The 17586-nt window shown below is 55.1% G+C and overlaps 1 protein-coding gene across 3 annotated transcripts; it reads right to left on the reverse strand.

Moving 5' to 3' along the window:
- Window positions 1–846: 846 nt before the first annotated feature.
- On the reverse strand, window positions 847–12838 carry FADS1 (fatty acid desaturase 1). 3 transcript variants are annotated; one of them, XM_037060571.1, is made up of 12 exons: window positions 12467–12838; window positions 10365–10475; window positions 9609–9803; window positions 8953–9054; window positions 8736–8864; window positions 6100–6160; window positions 4631–4707; window positions 3614–3711; window positions 3319–3415; window positions 2962–3041; window positions 2730–2855; window positions 847–2397 (listed from the first exon to the last, which is right to left on the reverse strand). In XM_037060571.1, the coding sequence occupies exons 1-12, from the start codon at window positions 12656–12658 to the stop codon at window positions 2346–2348; spliced, it is 1320 nt and encodes a 439-aa protein (XP_036916466.1). In that variant the 5' UTR covers window positions 12659–12838; the 3' UTR covers window positions 847–2345. The 3 variants fall into 3 exon arrangements, with proteins under 3 accessions (XP_036916466.1, XP_036916465.1, XP_036916467.1); XM_037060570.1 differs by having other exon boundaries at window positions 9609–9806; window positions 12467–12836; XM_037060572.1 differs by lacking the exon at window positions 12467–12838 and adding an exon at window positions 12255–12366 and having other exon boundaries at window positions 9609–9806.
- Between the last annotated feature and the right edge of the window lie 4748 nt (window positions 12839–17586).

Genomic DNA, 17586 nt, shown 5'->3' on the forward strand with positions numbered 1-17586 from the left:
TGCCTCCTAATAGGAAGGCACGCACATCAAACCTGGCAAGTGGATCTAGCATTTGAATGTGGGTGTCATGGGAAAGGGTTGGCTTTTCTTGTCCTTGGCACAGTCTGCCTGTGTCCTGGTGTTTTCTGGAGCCCTGACACACCTCCCTCTGCCCAAGGAAGGGGCTTATGCAAAGGGAGGCTGTGTGGGGACTCGTGTTCAGAGAGAGGTCAGAGCCACAGAGGTGGGTAGTAAAAGCGCAGGAACAGGGAGTCCTGTTGACGTGTACGGAGGAGTATTGTGGAACACAAGCGAATGGCCTGCACTGGGTCACAATTCATTTTATTTTTCATCTTTACAACACCAGAATGTGTTAACAAAATTGGCACGTACTAAAAAGACAACAATATTGGGCTTAAGAAAATGCCTCTGGCTAAATGGTAAAAAACAAGGACAAACACGAAAGTTGGAGTTTTTCAAAAGTGAATTCAAATATTAGTTCTGCTGTGACCTGTGACTTGTCCTAAGCCCGTTTTCTGGTCATTAGATTTGGTAGCACTCGTGCAGTCTGAGCCTTTTGTCACTGGTGTGTCACCCCTCGGCCCTGTGAGATCCCGCTGGTCTAGGCCAAGGAGAGAAGGCCACGTGGTCGAGGTGCTCTGAGGATCTGGACTTGGCCGAGGAAGTAAGCCTCACCGGGTGTACCCAGCCGGGCCCAAAGCCAGAGAGCTGGACAGGCTAGCGACCCACACCCAAGCCTTAGGTAGCGGGGAATGGAGGATGGGGAAGGGTCAGCACCTTCTCTGCAGTGAGGAAGCTGGTGAGAGTAGAACTCTTCAATTCTAAATTAAACGAGGTTCTGCTGAAATGAAAAGGATCTGAACTCCGCAACCTGTTCTCAGGCTGTTTGTTAACTTTTGTTTCGACAAAGCTCTAAGGAATCACCATTCCCTCGGCGGTGCCTCTAGTCCCATCCCAACACGCCTCAGGACCCTGATCTCCCTGGCTGCCTTTCTATCCCAGCACTGAACACAGCTCTTCCAGGGTTCTGTGTGTCCTTCCGGTCTGAGGTCCCTCCCACCAGCATCCCGCACACTCAGTGTGCCTGTGGCAGATGTCACCGAACAGGCGAAGAACCCTCTCAGCTGGACTGAATGGCTATGGTTGGGGGGGAGGGGCGGTGAGCGCTGACGCAAGCCCTGGAGTGAGTTAAGGTGGGACTCCTGGGGCACATTCCGATGTTAGCTCTCTGGGGATGGGGCCAACTTTTTATCTTTTAAAAACTGCATTTCAGTCTTAGACTGATAAGAGGTTATCCTAAATTCCAACCTGGCCTCCAGCAGAGAAAGATACTTGAACAGACTAAGTGCCCAAGACATAGCCATAGACGATCACAAACTGAGTGTCTCCCTGTCCCGTTTAGAACTACCAAGTGACTGCCTTCAGCTCCATCACTCCCACTCTAAGGTCACGCTGCACGTGACTTCTGTTAAAACTTGTCCCGGCCCTGACATCCCTTGGGAGTGAACCTGCGTCTCCCTCGTGACTGGTGATTCAGTATTTCCCAGCTTGGTGACGGCTCGATGACGGCTACTGCGTTAAACCTGGAATTAGAGGTAGGGAAGCTAGGAGAACTGTTAGGAGCCCTCGTTTGTTTCTAAGGAGGAGAAGATTAAGTTGCCTATCTGCTCATTTGTTTACAGAGCAAGAAGTGGACTCCCACCCAGTCTAGGAGTTTTTTGCCGCTTGTGTGCTGGTTAGGAGGTGAATCAAAGGCTGAAGGGGGTTCTGACGGCCAGTGACACTCTGCTGGCTGTCTCGGCAAGACCCAGGACCTTGGTCCTTTGGATGGAACGTGGAACCAAAATCAGCAGTGGCAGTGTCCTGTGGGGCGGGGCGGGGGCAGATGAACCCCACAGTCCCAGCCTTTGCCCTGCCTACTTCTAAAAATGGAGAACTCGTTTCTCCAGTAGCCTGAGGCAACAGGTCCCAGCCCTGAAGGGGGCTGAGCTCCCCGGCACTGGCTGGAATTTGACTGCTAAATCTCTTGATGTCTGGGCTCCAACGGTCTCCCTTCTCTTCTAACACCTTCCTGACGCCCTCTCTGCTCACCAACCACCTGCGTCTGACACACAAAGGAGAAACAAAACTCACACCCCTCCCCTAACAGCCCCACCCCTTTTCCAGGGAACAAGCGTGTCCCCCCCCTCCTCGCATCATAGACCTGCTGAAGATGAAGGGGAGGAGTCTGAGCCCCAGCCTTTATCTCAGACCGCCCCCTCTGGGTATCAGAGCTGTGGTGGCATTGTCCCACAAGCTCCCCTCTGCCTGGCGCCGGGGGCTCCTCTTCCAGGTGGGGGCTGCTGTTATTGGTGAAGATAGGCCTCGAGCCAGAGTTGCCCGGACTCCTTCAGTGAGCTGCAGGTACCACGGGAACAGGCAGTGAGGCAGGGAAGCGCTGAGCCCCGGAGCCAAACCACCCACCAGAAATGCAGTGGGGAAGCTCTACAGAGGTTTGGAAGCCCATCTCCATGATGGAAGACCCCCCTTCCATGTGAACGCTTTCCTCCCCTTTGAGAAGGAGCTTGGGCCATGGCACTGAGAGCAAAGGACTGACCAGGCCACAAGACCAAGAGTGCATCGCTTTTGCACTGGTGACCTCCATTCCACTGAGACCTCCCGTGGCTCCGACCCCACTGCCCTGTCCCCTTCCTGCCCTCCTAGCCATCTTCCCGGGTGCAGGTACTCACTGAACAATGTCGGCGAAGGCGGCGAGCAGGGGCTTGGACTGGTACTTTATGCCGTGCTTGGCACACAGGGACTGCACCAGGGGGGCCACTTTGTGGTAATTGTGCCGAGGCATCGTGGGGAAAAGACTTCAGGGGGGAACAGGGAACAGTCAGTGGCTTGCTCTTCTGCCCCCACCTGCCCCTCACACGTGGACCCTGCCCAAGGCCCTGCTTCCCAGATCTCCCTTCTTACTGGTGCTCAATCTGGAAGTTGAGATGTCCACTGAACCAGTCATTGAAGGCAGACTCATGGACATTGCACGTTGCCTGGAGCTGGAGGAAAAGGGGAAGGGGAGGGCATGACTCTGAACCCCAGACGCAAAGGCCAGCCCAGCCCCGTCTAGGTAAAGCTGTCTGAGAGGAGGGGCTGTGGGGCTGTCCCTGGTCACTCCCTTCTCCACATGGTAGTAGACGCTTCCAGTTAATGAGATAGTGCTGCTGGGAACTTCTGTTACCACTGCGCCCCCAAAACCCCCTGCCTGGCGTCTTGCCCACCCACCCTCTTTCTCAGTTGTATCACGCCTAGGTCTTCCAAGAGACCGCCCCTTACCTGGGTGGAGACCCAGTCCCTGTTCTGGTCACGATCAATGTGCATGGGAATATGGTTCATCTGTGTCACCCACACAAACCAGTTGCTCTCCAGGAACCTGGTGGGTGTAACACACGAATGAAAACAGGAAGAGCGTAGCCCAGAGTTCTCACTCTCCTTTAGACAACTGCTCCAGCCGGGCCACCTTCCTGAGCCAAGACCCGAAACACCCCTGCCACCCCAAGCCGCAGTGCGGCCCCCACCCCCAGACCAGACCTCATTTCTTTGCCCAACCCCGCTCCCCATCTGATACCACCTGACCATGAAGAAAAGGCCCAGGAAGCCTTTCACTCCCAACAATGGCGCGTAAGTGAGGAAGATGCGGACGTAGAAGGTGGTCATCCAGGCCAAGTCCTGCAGTGAGAGGCAGAGAGCGTCACAACGGGCGTGGCCTCACCTCTCACTTCACCTGTCTCTGCGTGGGGCGGCCGTTCTCCTGGGGACCCAGACTGGAACACCGGGTCACGGTCAGCACCCCTCTCTGCTGCCGAGTCCCGCAGTCTCTAGGGCTCCTTCCTTCCCTTCCTGGAGGCAGCCCAGCCCCCCTGCCTGTTTCCTTCACGGGTGTCACAGCCCACAGAGCCCCTGCTTCCAGCTCCTCCCAACCCAGCTAAGTCCTTCATCTCTTCATCACGATACCAAGTGGATCTTCCCGATGCCAAGTGGATCTTCCCGGACCAGGGCTCAGTCCACGCCAGCACCCTGATCAAACCTCCAGTCACTTTTCTGTACCAGATCCCTCCCCCGACACTTGAGTCCTCCACAGAATGTCTAGTGCAAAACTCACCCCTCACTTCCCAGCTTCTCTGCTCCGAGTCCGTTGTTTCCCCACCCGACCTCTGTCTGTCCCCCACAGCCAGTTAGAAAAGTGACTTAACTAAGCCTTTTCTGATGCCTTCCTCTCACCCAGCCGATGCAGTCATGCCCCGCTTGGGATCTCAGAACCTTCTGCCTGTACCTCTTCTCTGGCGTCAACCACATTTTGCTTCGTGAGAAGTCTCCTGAGAGTAGGTGCCGTCTCTTACTCACTTTCCCCAGCCTGCCCCTGGCTTTATTCCCAGCACAAGAACCTCAGGAGACACTGCCGAATGAAACAGGACGTCTGCCAGCTGAGCCCAAATCGTCCCACCGAGAAGGAAGGTCTGTAACTGGTTCTATTTGCTCTGAAGTAGGCCTGGAGTAAACCTCGGTCAATTCCCCCTGGAGACGCCCTTCCCCTCCCTCAGGACACTGCAGACAGAGGAAGTGTGGCCGCTGGGCCACAGATACTCACCACCCACTTCTTCCGCTGGACAACAAAATAGAAAATATACCACTGGAAGTAGAGAGGCAGCAAGGCTGGGGGCCCAACTGGGGAGGAAATAGAGGCAGGGAGGAGGTGTGAGCCGCAAGGGTCACTACCGGGCTGGCTGGGCAGCCTCTAGCATGTCTGCCGTCCCCTCCTGCGGCCCCTCCAGCTGCCTTTTGTTGGAATATCCCCTGGAACCAGCAGGCACTGAAGGTGGGCATACATGCAAGTCTGAAGAAGGCAAAGTCTCCCCAGAGGATGCCAGGACAGTGAGGGGAGGGGGGCACTCTTTTCTAGTGGAGGACGGCAGCTAGGGACACCCAAGCCCCGAACGTGGGACTTGCTCTGCTCCTGTGCCTTTAGAAGGGCATGGCCAATGCTCCCCAAGTTGTCCCGGCCACAGCCCTGCCCCTGCCAGGGGTCTGCCTACGGCCCTATATCTCTCCTTGCAAGCCTCCGCCCCGTGCTCCTGGCTGCCTTGCCATGCAGGTGAGGGGGCAGGAGCAGGAAAGTGTGTGTGTGCGTGTGTGTGTGTGTATCAGGGGATAGGCTGCCCTGCTGACCCTTCACAGGTGGGAGATGAGTTTGTGCCGCCCAGCCCGAAGCCCCCGAGTTTGGCGGAGGGAAGGGGCAGAAGGGCTGCTGTCAACACTGGGAACTGAAGAAGTGGGCCTGGGCCGTGCCAAGGGGCTACCCCATTTCCTCCTCTCTCCTTCTCTGGGTAACCCCCACGCCGCGATGCCCACCCGTGGCTCCTCTATCCTCAGGTGTCCTGCATTCTAACGTTCTCTCCTCTTGCGGACACTTCCGCCCCACCCTCTACCTCATCCCCTTTTCTCCCGCAGGGATGGTTGGTACTTACTAGGCAGTCAGGGTAAATTCCTTTGAACTAAAACGGGATCAATGGAATCACCCTCTCCCGTTAAAATTTGAACTTTGAAAGTTTTAAAACTCGAAGTTTAAATGTTACAGAGCAGATTTTTAAAGGAGGGAGCAGACAGCAGTCTTCACAAAGAGCTCGAGACAACTACAGAAGTGTTTTCTCCTTCCTCCAACAGTCCCCCAAGTCCCTCTTCGGGTCCAACCTCCACTGCTACATCACAAGTCCTTCGGGGGTAGACTGTACCCCACTGGGTCACCTTGACCCAGGTCTCTGTTCTACAAGGTTCAGGCTCCTGTGGGAGCTCCTGTGGGAGCCAGAGTGGAACTGGAGGAACTAGTCTGCCCCCAACACGAACAGCCTTTGACTAAACATTAACCTAACTGTTGACTTTGCTTAGTTGAGGTAGTGGATTGCCCCCAATTACACCAAGCACAGAGTAACCTTTTGGGGAGGAGGACTTCCTCCAGCCTTTACCTAAAATACCGTCCTCCCCTGGAGAGTCATTTCCTCCTCCCGTCCCCTCAGGACCCCTCCCCAAGGGAGTCTCCCTGTCCTGGCTGGGGACACTCACTCAGGAAGAAGTACTTGTGCTGGTGGTTGTAGGGCATGTACTTTTTCTTCTGCTTCCCAAGCTGTGAAGAAAAGCAAACGCAAATCAGCACCCACATGCCAGTCACCCACTGCCCTCCCCCTGGGCCTGTGGCTGTTCTCCGCTCAGGAGCTCAGGCCTACTCCAGGGGCTGCCAGCGTCTGTGGGTATGGAAGGCTCCGGCAGGCCAGTCTCACCTCCAGCCCCCGGCACATGGAGCCCTGGGCTTTGGTCTGCTGCATGTGCCGGCCACTCATGGCATGCAGTTCAGTCGGACACAACAGTGTCGAGTCCGCAGGACTCCTCCCATCGATCAGAAGACGCCTTCGTCAGTGAGGTTTCCTGGCCCCGCCACCTTCTCCCCGTCCTTTCTCCCATCTGGCGCTTTTCTGACACCACCAAAGTCTCCATGGAAAACCGTTTTTACTCCTGCACACGTCAGTATTCCCTCTACATCCGCCCCGATATTATTCCCCATCAGAATATTTTTGGTCTCTTGACTTGGACATGAGCTTTATAAAACCCCTTGCAGCAAAGTTTGGCAGTCTGAAGACGGTGAGTTTTTCCCAGCAGCTGGCAATTATCTCACGAGCCTAGCTGATGGACAGGGCCGCCGGGCCAACCGGCAGCGAGCAGCCGCAGCACGGGCGTGGGGAAAGGCGACAGCAGAGCCCCGCGGTCTGCCCGGAGGGCTGCTTCTGCTCCTCCTGCCCTGCTCAGTTCTGGTGACCAGACAACCACAATGCGAAGAGGAGCTCCACCCAGAGCAAAACACCGGCTCCTCCTTCTTTCATATGTCTACCCACTGCTTTGACAGGTCCTTCATTGAGAATTTATTCTGTGCAAGGCACTTCTGCTAAGCGAAGCATTCTTTCTCTACTAACTGAGTTAGTCACCAAGTATTTATTGAGCACTTACTAGGTGCCAGGCACTATTCTAGGTGCTGAGGATTCAGAGGCAAACAGTACAAAGTACCTACATGTGGAATTTATAACCTGGAATTTGTAAGCTGGGGAGAAATCTGTAAACATGGCCCTGGCTGCTGTGGCTCAGTGGATTGAGTGCTGGCCTGTGAGCCAAAGGGTCACAGGTTCAATTCCCAGTCAGGGCACATGCCTGGGTTGCAGGCCAGGTCCCTGGTTGGGGGCCTGCAGGAGGCAACTGATGTATCTCTCACACTCTGCTGTTTCTCTCCCTCTCTCCCTCCCTTGCCCTTTTTCTAAAAGTAATAAAATCTTTTTTTAAAAAAAAATCAGTAAACAGGGCTCAAGGTAGTTTGTAGTTTTAGATTAAAAATAAGAAAATATGCTCTGGCTGGCGTAGCTCAGTAGATTGAATGCAGGCCTGTGAACCAAAGGGCTACCAGTTCAATTCCCAGTCAGGGCACATGCCTGGATTGAGGGTCAGGTTCCCAGTATGTGTGGGGGAATGCGAGAGGCAACCACACATTGATGTTTCTCTTCCCCTCTTTCTCCTTCCTTTCCCTGCCTCTCTCTAAAAATCAGTAAATAAAATCTTAAAAAAAAATAACCCATACTACCCTAAAAGCATCCATCTGAGCCAGGAGGAGCCAGGAGGAGCCAGGGCTGGTTCACTATGCCCGCTGTTGACCCCACTGTTGACCCCACTATTGACTACAGGACGCAAGTCCCTGGGTAGGAGGAAGATTAGGACGTTGCAGACAGGTGGGGCACGGCTCCAGCCCAGGGGGCTCCTGGTTCCAGGACAGCCCGTGCTGCCCGAGCCCTTCCACAGAGTTCTTCTCATGGCCAAAGGGGAGAGGAAAGCCAGGCCGCCCTGAATGCAGGCCTGGGACTGAACCGTGTTTAACGGCAGTTTAATTCTTGGCAGGCTGAAATGCCATAAAGTGGTGAAAGGGGGCCTGGCAGAACTCTGACTGCAGCCCAGAGCCTCGGGACAAAGGGTTTTACATTAATTTCCCAGAGAACTCCTCTGCCGGCCACTCAAAGCCCTCCGTTGTATCCGGCTCACTGAAACCTCCCCAGGTCTCCACCCTCAGGCATTCTTCCTGCCGCAGCTGCGTTACAACCCCAGATAACAGCTCAAACCCGACGCTGACCACCCCCCACCCCCCACTCCCCCGGAAAGGAGACTGGGACCAGCTGGGTGGGAAGAATTATTTGGTGAATGAGTATTCTAAGCACTGGGTGTCAAAAAGGGTAAGAAAGCCAAGCCCCTGATGGGAAGACTGCGACACAGCCAGACATCAAAGTGTAAGAGAGCGGAAGACAGAGTGTGGGCCGGGGGACGACTGCCTGGGGTAGGAGTGTCACGGAAGCAGCCGAGGAGGGCCGTCCATCGTCACCTTCGGGGACGAGCTGGCGTTTGCACGGTCACCTCCCAGCTACGCTTTGGATCCAGAGCAGCACACGAAGCTTCTGTACAGTAACTCCTTTCCTGATTCGAACTCACCGGGGAGGACGGGCGATTCTGTCCACAGCCCGTCTACGGCCTGTTGCCTCCCACAACCTCCAAACAGCTGGGCAGCCGTCTCCCAGTGTCACCCCACACCGACAGCATTGCGGGCCTCTCCTCCACAGCCCTCGTGCTGGCATGTTTGCATCCTCCAGGACCTCTGCGCTGATACCTCCGCTCACCTCCACAGAGAGGATCTTCCCCAGGGCAAAGAAGAAGGGGTGCATGTTGATGTCAGGGTCTTTGCGGAAGCAGTTGGGCTTGGCATGGTGCTGGAAGTGCATGTGGTTCCACCAGCTGGCGGGGGCCCCCTAGGGAAGAGTCAAGACATGAGCGCGAAAGCCCAGTGCCCCACTTCTCCCCAAGTCGTCCCTCCTTAGCCTTCCCCACCCCACTGACCTTCAGGTGACCGATCACGAAATGATGCAGCAGGTGGTTCCACCTGGAGGTGCTGAAGACGGACAGGTGCCCAAAGTCATGCTGCAGCCAGCCGGCCTGGGCCTGGGTGAGAAAGGCGGGAGCTGAGCGCAAGCCACCAGCTCGTGGGAGAGTCGGGCTAAAGCCCTTTCCCTTCCCCATCGAGTAGTCTCCCTGGCTCTGGAGATGGGACGGACGATGGCCTCAACATCCAGACTACAGAGGCCAGAAAGGGACAAACTCAGAGGCTTGGCAAATGGACTCAGACAGCCAGGTATCAGAGGCCACGCATCACTAGCATGTTGGGCAGTCTTGTGGCGGGGAGGAAGCCAGGCTTTGCTGATAAACCAGAATCTTGGCTCTTGGCACACCCCAGTGATGGCAGAACCTGAACGGGACGAAGGCAGCCCTGGGAGAAGCAGCTGGAGAGGCAGTGAGAGAGACGAAGGTGTGCCAATGGCAAACGAGCAGATGAACACCATGGACAGCAGAACCTGTGTTCTCTTTCTGCCTCGACTCCCCCGCAGGTCCTCGGCGCTGCCCGTCAGAGAGGGCGCCCTGGCCTCCTGAGGGGTACAGAGAGCTTTCCCCAGAAACGGCGCGCACGGCTGTGTGTGTGCCCAGCCAAGGGCTCTCACCTGGACCGTGCTGAGCAACACGGCACAGAGGAGGAAGGGCACGAAGGACGTCCCAAAGACCCACAGAGTGAGCCAGGCGGCCACGTCCAGCAGCAGGATGTGCAGCAGGTGCAGCAGGAAGAACCCGGGGTTGGCCTTCATGAGCCCCATCCTCTCCACGGTGGCCCGCAGCTCCCGGAACTCCTCGGTCAGCTCCTTCTGAGTACGAGAGAGGGAGAGGCTGTTCCGTCCCAGCTGCAGCCCAGCACCGCTGGTGACGGGGGTGTAAGGACGCCCACTGAGGGAGCAGTGGGGAGTCCACTGCTAGGTAAGAATACCACACGACTGAGGATGACGGGGGGTGCTAGGGGACCACACCTCAAAGCATGTAAACTTTGGAGGTTACACTGGATTCAGGTCCCTGCTCTGCCATCGACCAACGGTTACGATCCTTGGCCACATGGCTTAGCTTCTCTGAGCCTCGGTATTCTCATCTGTGCGTGTCTGAGGGTTAATGAGGTTATACTTGCCACAGAGTAAGCGCTCAAGGTAGGTCTCACGTTTGATGATGATGGTAATCGTGGGGGCCTTGTGAAGACCATGGGTTCCAAAGCCCTGCTCCCGGGGGCCCCGAGACCCGGTGCTACAAAGAAGGATTGGGGGTCTCAAGACTCCCAAGAACTACTCACTGGAGTCACCTACGATCCTGCCTGGGCCTTCCCTCTACCCCTGCCCCTCAGCAACCATAGGGTCTCCAAACAACAAACGGGGTCTCACATTCTTGGTGGGCTCAACGCTGGGCTGCTCCGGGGACAGCTCTCCAATCAGGAGAGAGCTCATGTACTTCCTCACGAGGCCCTTGTTGATGTGGAACGCCACGAAGGGGTCCTGCAAGGGTGGGGAGAAAGCAGGCCAGTGAGGAAGCCAGCCTGACCTGCTGGGCTCTTGGAGGACCCCCCCCAAAGTCATCTTCCTGATCCGGCAAGGAGGCTGCACCAAAGCTCAAAGGGACACCACCTCCCTCCAGCCAGCGGCCCTTTAAGGGTGCTCATTCCTCTTCTAGGGCCCACAGTTCAGGACCACCCACCATCTGCAATCTAGTTAGCAGGGAACCACACCAGCCAATAGGAAGCACAGGCAGGGGGGCCACAGAAAGACCTCTCCTAGCCTTTCCCCTGGGGGGGGGGTTCTAGGGACAGCTTTTACTCGGGAATTTAGGTAATTCTGTGAGTAACAGAGGGATGGATGGGGCTATGAGACTTCTCTTGTCTTTTTCTGTGGGACTTAAATCCCTCTCTGTGCCAGCGTTCTCAATCCTATGCGATGAGACTCCCCATATGAGAACTGGGGAACTTCCTCCTTCTCTTAGGTCACTGTTCTGGGTGGGCTTTCCATGTCTTTGACCTTGCCCTACCACAGGGCTGCTAATTTTGGTTATTGGAGGTGGGGTCCTAGGTGGTAAGATCCACATCCTTACGGAGGCCCCAAGCCCTGTGGGGAATCCACAGGAGAGGCGGAGAACTGGGGCGGAGCCGGCGGCTAGTGGCGCCACACAGCCGGACCAATCGTCGGTCCCTGCCCCAGAATGGCCCTCGCCCCAAATCACACTGGAAAGCCCTGGCTTTAATGCCTCTGGCGCATGCGCGGGCCCACGACTTGGCCTTGGGCCATGGTCTGGGCTCCCCCAGTGGTCACCCTGGGTGACAAGCGCAGGCTCTGGCCTCGTCCCCCAGGTCTGCCGAGTAAGAGGGAAGGGCCCTCACTTTGAAGCACCTGTGCTCCGCATAACGGGAACCTGGATGGGCCCAGGCGTGCTCCCGGATGGCAAAGGCGGTGGGTGGGACCAGCAGAAGAGGTCAAGCCGCTGGGTGCGGGTGGGAGAAGGATGTAGGGAAAGGGGACTGGGCGAAGCGAAGAACGCTCCAACCTTTGGGTCCCCGGGGGGATTCTCGGCTCTCCAACCCAGCAGGTAGGCGCCAGGTGCCTTAGCTCAGAGAGCCAGATGGTCCAGAAAGGGAAGCAAGAGGACCGGGGCTGGGGCGCGCGCTGATTCCTTGGGACAGCACGAGAGAGGAGGGTTAGAACCCTGCACCGGGACTACCGCCGGGAATGAAAAAAAACCGTCTGCTGCAGCGAATAGCTGGAGACCCCGCTGGCCTGCGGCTGAGTGACCACCCCGCAGGTTTCGAGGACCTTTCTGGGGTCCTCGCCAAGTGTATGTTAATGCAGCTCTCCCCCTCAACACCCTTCAGCACGCCACTCCCATTACCCCCCCAGTGTAAGAGCTGCCGCTAGTCCTCTCGGGCCGGTGCGGCCCCTTCCCCACCCTCCCGCCTTCACCCTGTGCAGGGATTCCCAAGACGGTGGGCACCAGGTGGCTTCCCACCTCATCCCTTATCCCAAGAGTGGTTCTCTCCTGCTCCCACTCGCGAGTGTAGCCTAGAACGCTCAGGAGAGAAGCGGCTGCGCTCCCCTCCCAAGTACCCTCTACAACCCCTGCCCCCCTCGGCCACCGCAGCAGAGCCATGCCGGGGCCCAGCATCCTCGCTCTTCTACTTCCTAGCCCTGCTCAGGGCCGGCCCACGCCTGGAGACTGCAGACTCCCTCGGCCACAGACCGAACGCACGCAGGGCCGCGCGGCCCTTTGTTTGTGTGTGCGTCGCCGGCCTTCATTCCCCACTCCCCAGACTAGTTTTCACAGCAGCTCCGGCCCATGTATCCCGTGGCCACCGCACACCCAGTCGCTGGGCAACAGGTATGCTCAGACGGCTCCAACTTTCCCCCATTAGTTGGTATTTGGCTGCGGACGCCAAACTTCCTGTCTCGCGCACTGAGCCACTGGCCCGCCTCCTCCCGTGTCCCAGTCTGGCAGGGCTCACCGTAGCATCCTGCCCAGCGTAATGGCTGATAACCCGGGAGCCTCCGGGGTGCCGGCGGGTGAACTCGCTTATGTTATACACCTTCCGTTCGATCACCAGCCACCGCTCCTTTTCGCGCCCGGAGCGTTGCGCCACCTCGTCCCAGGTGAAGTAGCGCAGGGCCTGCCCCTGGGCCGGGGTCTCGGGGGCCATCGGGGCCTGGCGGTGTGATGCGCCGGCTGGGTAGGAGTGACCGGGCGCGCGTTCGGGGGGGCGCCGGCCTCCAGTGCTCAGAGAGGTGGCCTGCTGGCGCGCACCCGGAGCCACCCGCCGGCCGCGCGGTTTCTCTACCCGGGGCCCGGATCACCGTGCCCCTCTGCGCGCGCTCCTATTGGTCTACACGCTTTGCGCGGAGAGCCCTCGCCTTGCTGTAAGGGCGGGAGGTAGCAGGCCATTGGCTGGCGCAGACGCGCGCCCCCTCGTGGGTTCGGTACGGGGTCGACGCTACATCCCACTTCCCGACTCGGCTTTTCACTCCGAGGCGCTGCGAGCGGGGATAACGGTTCCGGTAGATTTCGCGTAGGTGCTGAGCCAACTTGCTGGAAAGACGGTCCGGAGTGCCAGGGCAGCCCTGGGGCTCTAGGGCAGGAGTTGGCCCGGCAGAGGGCGGGGTGGCGAGGGAGGCGGTCAGTCTGGCAGGGTTAGGGAGCCTAGTTAGGTGGCTGGAGAGGAACTGTCTCTGCGGCAGAGGTTGTCCCAGCCAGAGTCTGTCCCAGTGGCGGGGACTCTTTCAGGGTATCATCTTTATATGATTGCACTCTCCAGTGTCCAGACGCTGACCCTCTCCAGTGTGCACGGGTGCTCCTGATACACGCCTACCTCCTGGGCACACTGTTCCACTTGTGCGGCCGAAGTAACTGTGAGAACCTTTGGTGATTGTCTTGTGAACAGCACGATGATGGTTTACTGGGTTGTGGTTGGGAAGTGTTAATGCTGTACTTTGCTCATTAAAGTACATTAAAGGTGCCCCTCAATTGTTGTAACCCTGTTTGCCTTTTTTGCTGGTTTTACTTTTGTTCTGTTTTTAAATTAACTGAGATCCTTAAATAAAAGCAAGTGGTGGAGACTTCCAGAAAGCTCTGTGTAAAGAGCCTGGGTCTTCAAGCTGAGGCATCCACTCCATCCTGGGGGCACCTGGCTGCAGGAGGCCTTTTAAATGGAGAGATTTGGGGCTCAGGGTTCTGAGCTTTAACAAACAGAAAGGAAGAGTCCGGGGGCACCGGTCGAGGAGCCGTGGCAGCATGAAGAGACCCCGAGTTTATGTGCTACATTGTATTTAGTCAACAGATAACTGTATACAGCACTCACTAGTGCCAGGCAGCTGCTCTTGTTGGTTTGCAGACATGAACTCAGGTAATACTCACAGCAACCCTATGAGGCAGGAACTGTTGTTAACCTCACTCACAGATGGTGCCCCTGAGCCCCTGGGAGGGTATGTTGTCGCTCGCAGCTAGTAGGTGGCAGGCTGATCAGCACCAGCCCGAGCTCCACACTCCTAGACTCTGCTGTGTCTCCTCCGACGACACGAGTGTGGGGGCACTCGGGTGGGACTCTGCAGACAAGGGGAAGGAAACAGAGTTCTGTCCCCTGCTCTGAACTGTTCTGGGTGATACAGAACAGACCGGGAGAAATTTGGCCGACCTTCTGGTAGAAGATAACCTTAATGCAGTAGATCCCAATCCCTCGTTTTATAGATGTGAATGTTGAGGATCAGAATGGGGAAGGGACTTCCTCACACGAGGAAGCGCAGGTGGCCTGGCTTCCGGCTAAGAAGCAAAAACTGGAAACAACTAAGTCCCCACAACAGAAAATCGTTAGGCTCCCTGGGAGATAGCAGCACCCTGAGGACTCACAGAGAGATGGAAAGTAACCAGGGTGGGAGCTCACTCGGAAGGCAGGGAATACTCTGCAGTGAAAAAAGCAGGAGCCAAAGTAGCGTGGACCCAGTGATCAGGTGTCAACAGAGGGGTCTGCCAGGATGACTTGTGTCCCAGTTTAACATCCTTAAGCTTATTCTGCTGGGAAGTTGCTAATCTCATTAAGAAAAAGACAGTCCTTGCTTAAACCACTATTCCCGTAGTACTGTGGGAGAGAACCTCACTTCTACTCCTAGTGGGGATGGAAGTGGGCTGACCTTTCTGGGAAAATAGTTTGGCAACTTTAGTGAGAACCTCAAAAACGTTCCCGACAACTTCATGTTTAGAGATGCAGTCTGAGATCCTTTTGGAAAAATATAAACAAAATATTCACTGAAGCAACATTTATAATAGCCAAGAAATGGCGACAATCTGCCCATCCATGGAGTTTTATGCAGACGTTAGAAGTAGGCAATGAAATGTTAATGGTTAAGGAGACAATCACTCTGTAGAAAGAGACTAGATAGAAATAGTAATAGTGATTATTTCTGGATGGGTGGAGCAAAGTAATTTATGGTTCCTGTAGTACTTTCTGAATTTGATATAATGAGCATGTGTTGCATTTACAGTCAGGAAAAAAGTTTATTTTTAGAAAAACATGGCCCTTGGAGGATTCTTTGATTAAACTCACCTGCCCGAGGCCACAAAGTGTTCTGTTCGGCATCTGTTGAACACCTGCTCTCTGTCAGATATTTCAAGAGGTGCTTCAGATGCAAAGGGCAAAGGGCAATGGCATATGGGTCGTGCTTAGCTTAGGACCATGGAGAAAGACGCATCACTGATTGTGGGTCAGTAGGGTAGAGGCAAATGATGTCTATTCCATTATGCAACATTTAAGCGGTTTGTTGTGGCATGAATTTACAAGTGTTTTTTTTTTGCCCGTGTCATGTATATAGGCTACCTCCCTAACTCGACTGTAACCCGAGGCAGGGACTCTGGATTCTGTTCAGTTCTACCTGTTACGTAGTCAAAGTGACCTAGTGTGAGTTTCTGTATAAAATCAATACATTTGTCGAACTGTTGGTTTCAACCTGAAAAAAAAAACACAGGTTAGCAAGCGCAGAGGCCCCTAAGCGATGTCCCTTATCCTCCTACACAGGGGTTACTAAATGAACCCTATCCTGGCCTGCTTGGAGGGGCCTAATGAGGAATCAGCTTAAGACTTTAATGCCAGTTCCAGTCAAACCATATTTAAGTAACATAATTGCTCAAGACCATTGGAAGAGCCTGGGATGTGAGTCCACATTTGGATCTGTTTTGACCATGGGCAGAATGGTCAAAGGACAGGACCCTTCACAAAGTCAACAGGTACAGGAGGAGGCGTAGAGGCTGTGCTCAGCCCGGCTGCAACCTCCCCTCCATGGGCAGCCCCTGAGGCCACTGAAGAGCAAAGCCATTTTCCTAGTATCTGTGTTTCTGTGAAACTAGGTACTTCATGGTCCCCAACCCCCAGGCCTCGGATGGGTAACAGTCCATGGCCTGTTAGGAACTGGGCCCAGAGAGAAGACCCCTGCTCCCCTGCCTCCCCACACTGGGTTCACGTACAGCAAGACAAGAGCAGCAGCAAGCAAGTGAATGATGCCCCCCACCCCCACTTCACCTGCCTGAGTCAGTGGAAAAACTGGTCCCTGGTGCCAAAAAGTTTGGGAACACTGCTTTATGGGGACAAGGCGAGCGCAATGCTTGGCGCACAGTAGGCACTAATAAAGGTAACTGACTCAGTCTTTGTTTTAAGAAAAATCATCTATAATCATTCTCTAGGTTAATGTCAGTAATATATTTTGACAAAATAATTTCTAATAAAACGTGCTTAAATGAAAGAAAGGATCCCAAGATCACACTTGTATCGGAGGCAAAGGAAGAACTGGAAACTGGTTTTATTTTTCATTTTGCCATAGTCTAACAACACAGCAGGTGGGGGGCGAGGCGCGCCTGGAGGGTGAACTCAGGTGGCTTCCGTTAACTCGGCCCTGTTGCTGTGCACACTGTACACGGGGGTGTGGAGCCCTCCGCCGGGTGACTGGGATCCAGATGCCTGGAGCCACCACACGCAGCAAGCAGGGGCCCTGGGGCTGGCATTCACGCCAGGCCTCGTGGGGCCTCTAGTCCCCCTCTGCAGGAGCTGCCAAACCGTGCGTTCTGTAAATGGGTTTGTTGGAGTTAAGGCCGGCCCGCTCCAAGAAGAGGTGGCCGTGTCATTTTGCTGTTGTGGCTGCTCCGGAGCATCTTCTTCCTCGCAGGCCGCTACACCTGCCGCTATAAAATGAGGAGAGGTGGGCCTGAACAGGGGCCCCCGACCCTCAGGGTCCCCAGCACCCATGGCAGCTCTTTGCTGGTTGCTTCGTGCAGCTTCACAGTGCCAAGGGCCTCCGTTGAAAACAAAACAAAAAGACTCGGCTTTGAATACTCATAGGAAGGATGAGATTGTTTGCTTCTCCTCGCAAGTCATCGTATAGATACACCCTCGTGTCTCCTTCCCTATTGTTGGACATCTGTTTAGAAGTTTTTGTGTGTATAATATCATAGTGATGAACATTTTCTTTTTGCCCAGAATCAAAATTTTAGGGAAAAACTGGTACCAAAATAGGAGATCACTGTTGTATACTTACAAAATCCAGTGTAATTACATTATCGTGGTAGGTTAACGAGAATTGCTGAAGTGATAAGGCTTTCTGTGATATGAGACAAACTCTGGGAGTTGCGTGGATTGGCAAAGCTGCTTTCTGCTAAGCGCACACACTTCGGGGGGCCTTGCCTTCCCCCCCGGCGGCCGGCACCGCATTTCAACAACCTACACAAAGAGCCACCGTCTGCACACGGCTGAAACCCGTGAACTCGTAGCAACCTGGACACTTCATAGCCATAAAAGAAGAATTTTGACTTTGAACTAGCCATTTCTTTTTATGTTTTTTCTTTTCTTCTTCCAAGGAGGGACACAGTAAATCCCTAGCCGAAGGCAGGTCGATCCGTCTGCAAGGCCAGCTTCTCAAGATCTCTGAGGCAACGCCCCTGGCAAGCAGCACGTGGTCTGCACTGAGGAACTCTGAAAAACCGTAGATACTAGTTTGCCGCTGAACATTTTCCAAGGCTAAGTTCTACACACATCATTGGCAGATCAAATGATAAGAATATTTTAGGCTCTTGTTATTTGCTGCCAAATTGCTT

This window comes from Sturnira hondurensis, unplaced genomic scaffold (genome assembly GCF_014824575.4).
Source record: "Sturnira hondurensis isolate 20B ecotype Veracruz unplaced genomic scaffold, ASM1482457v3 Scaffold0011880, whole genome shotgun sequence".
NCBI classification, from domain to species: domain Eukaryota; kingdom Metazoa; phylum Chordata; class Mammalia; order Chiroptera; family Phyllostomidae; genus Sturnira; species Sturnira hondurensis.

Coding starts and splice junctions, on each gene's coding strand:
- FADS1 (XM_037060570.1), bottom strand. CDS start 12,658: ATGGCCCCCGAGACCCCGGCCCAGGGGCAGGCCCTGCGCTACTTCACC. Junction 8,865..8,952: donor TCGTGATCGGTCACCTGAAG/GTCAGTGGGGTG, acceptor ACTCTTCCCTAG/GGGGCCCCCGCCAGCTGGTG. Junction 6,161..8,735: donor GGAAGATCCTCTCTGTGGAG/GTGAGCGGAGGT, acceptor TTTTCTTCACAG/CTTGGGAAGCAGAAGAAAAA.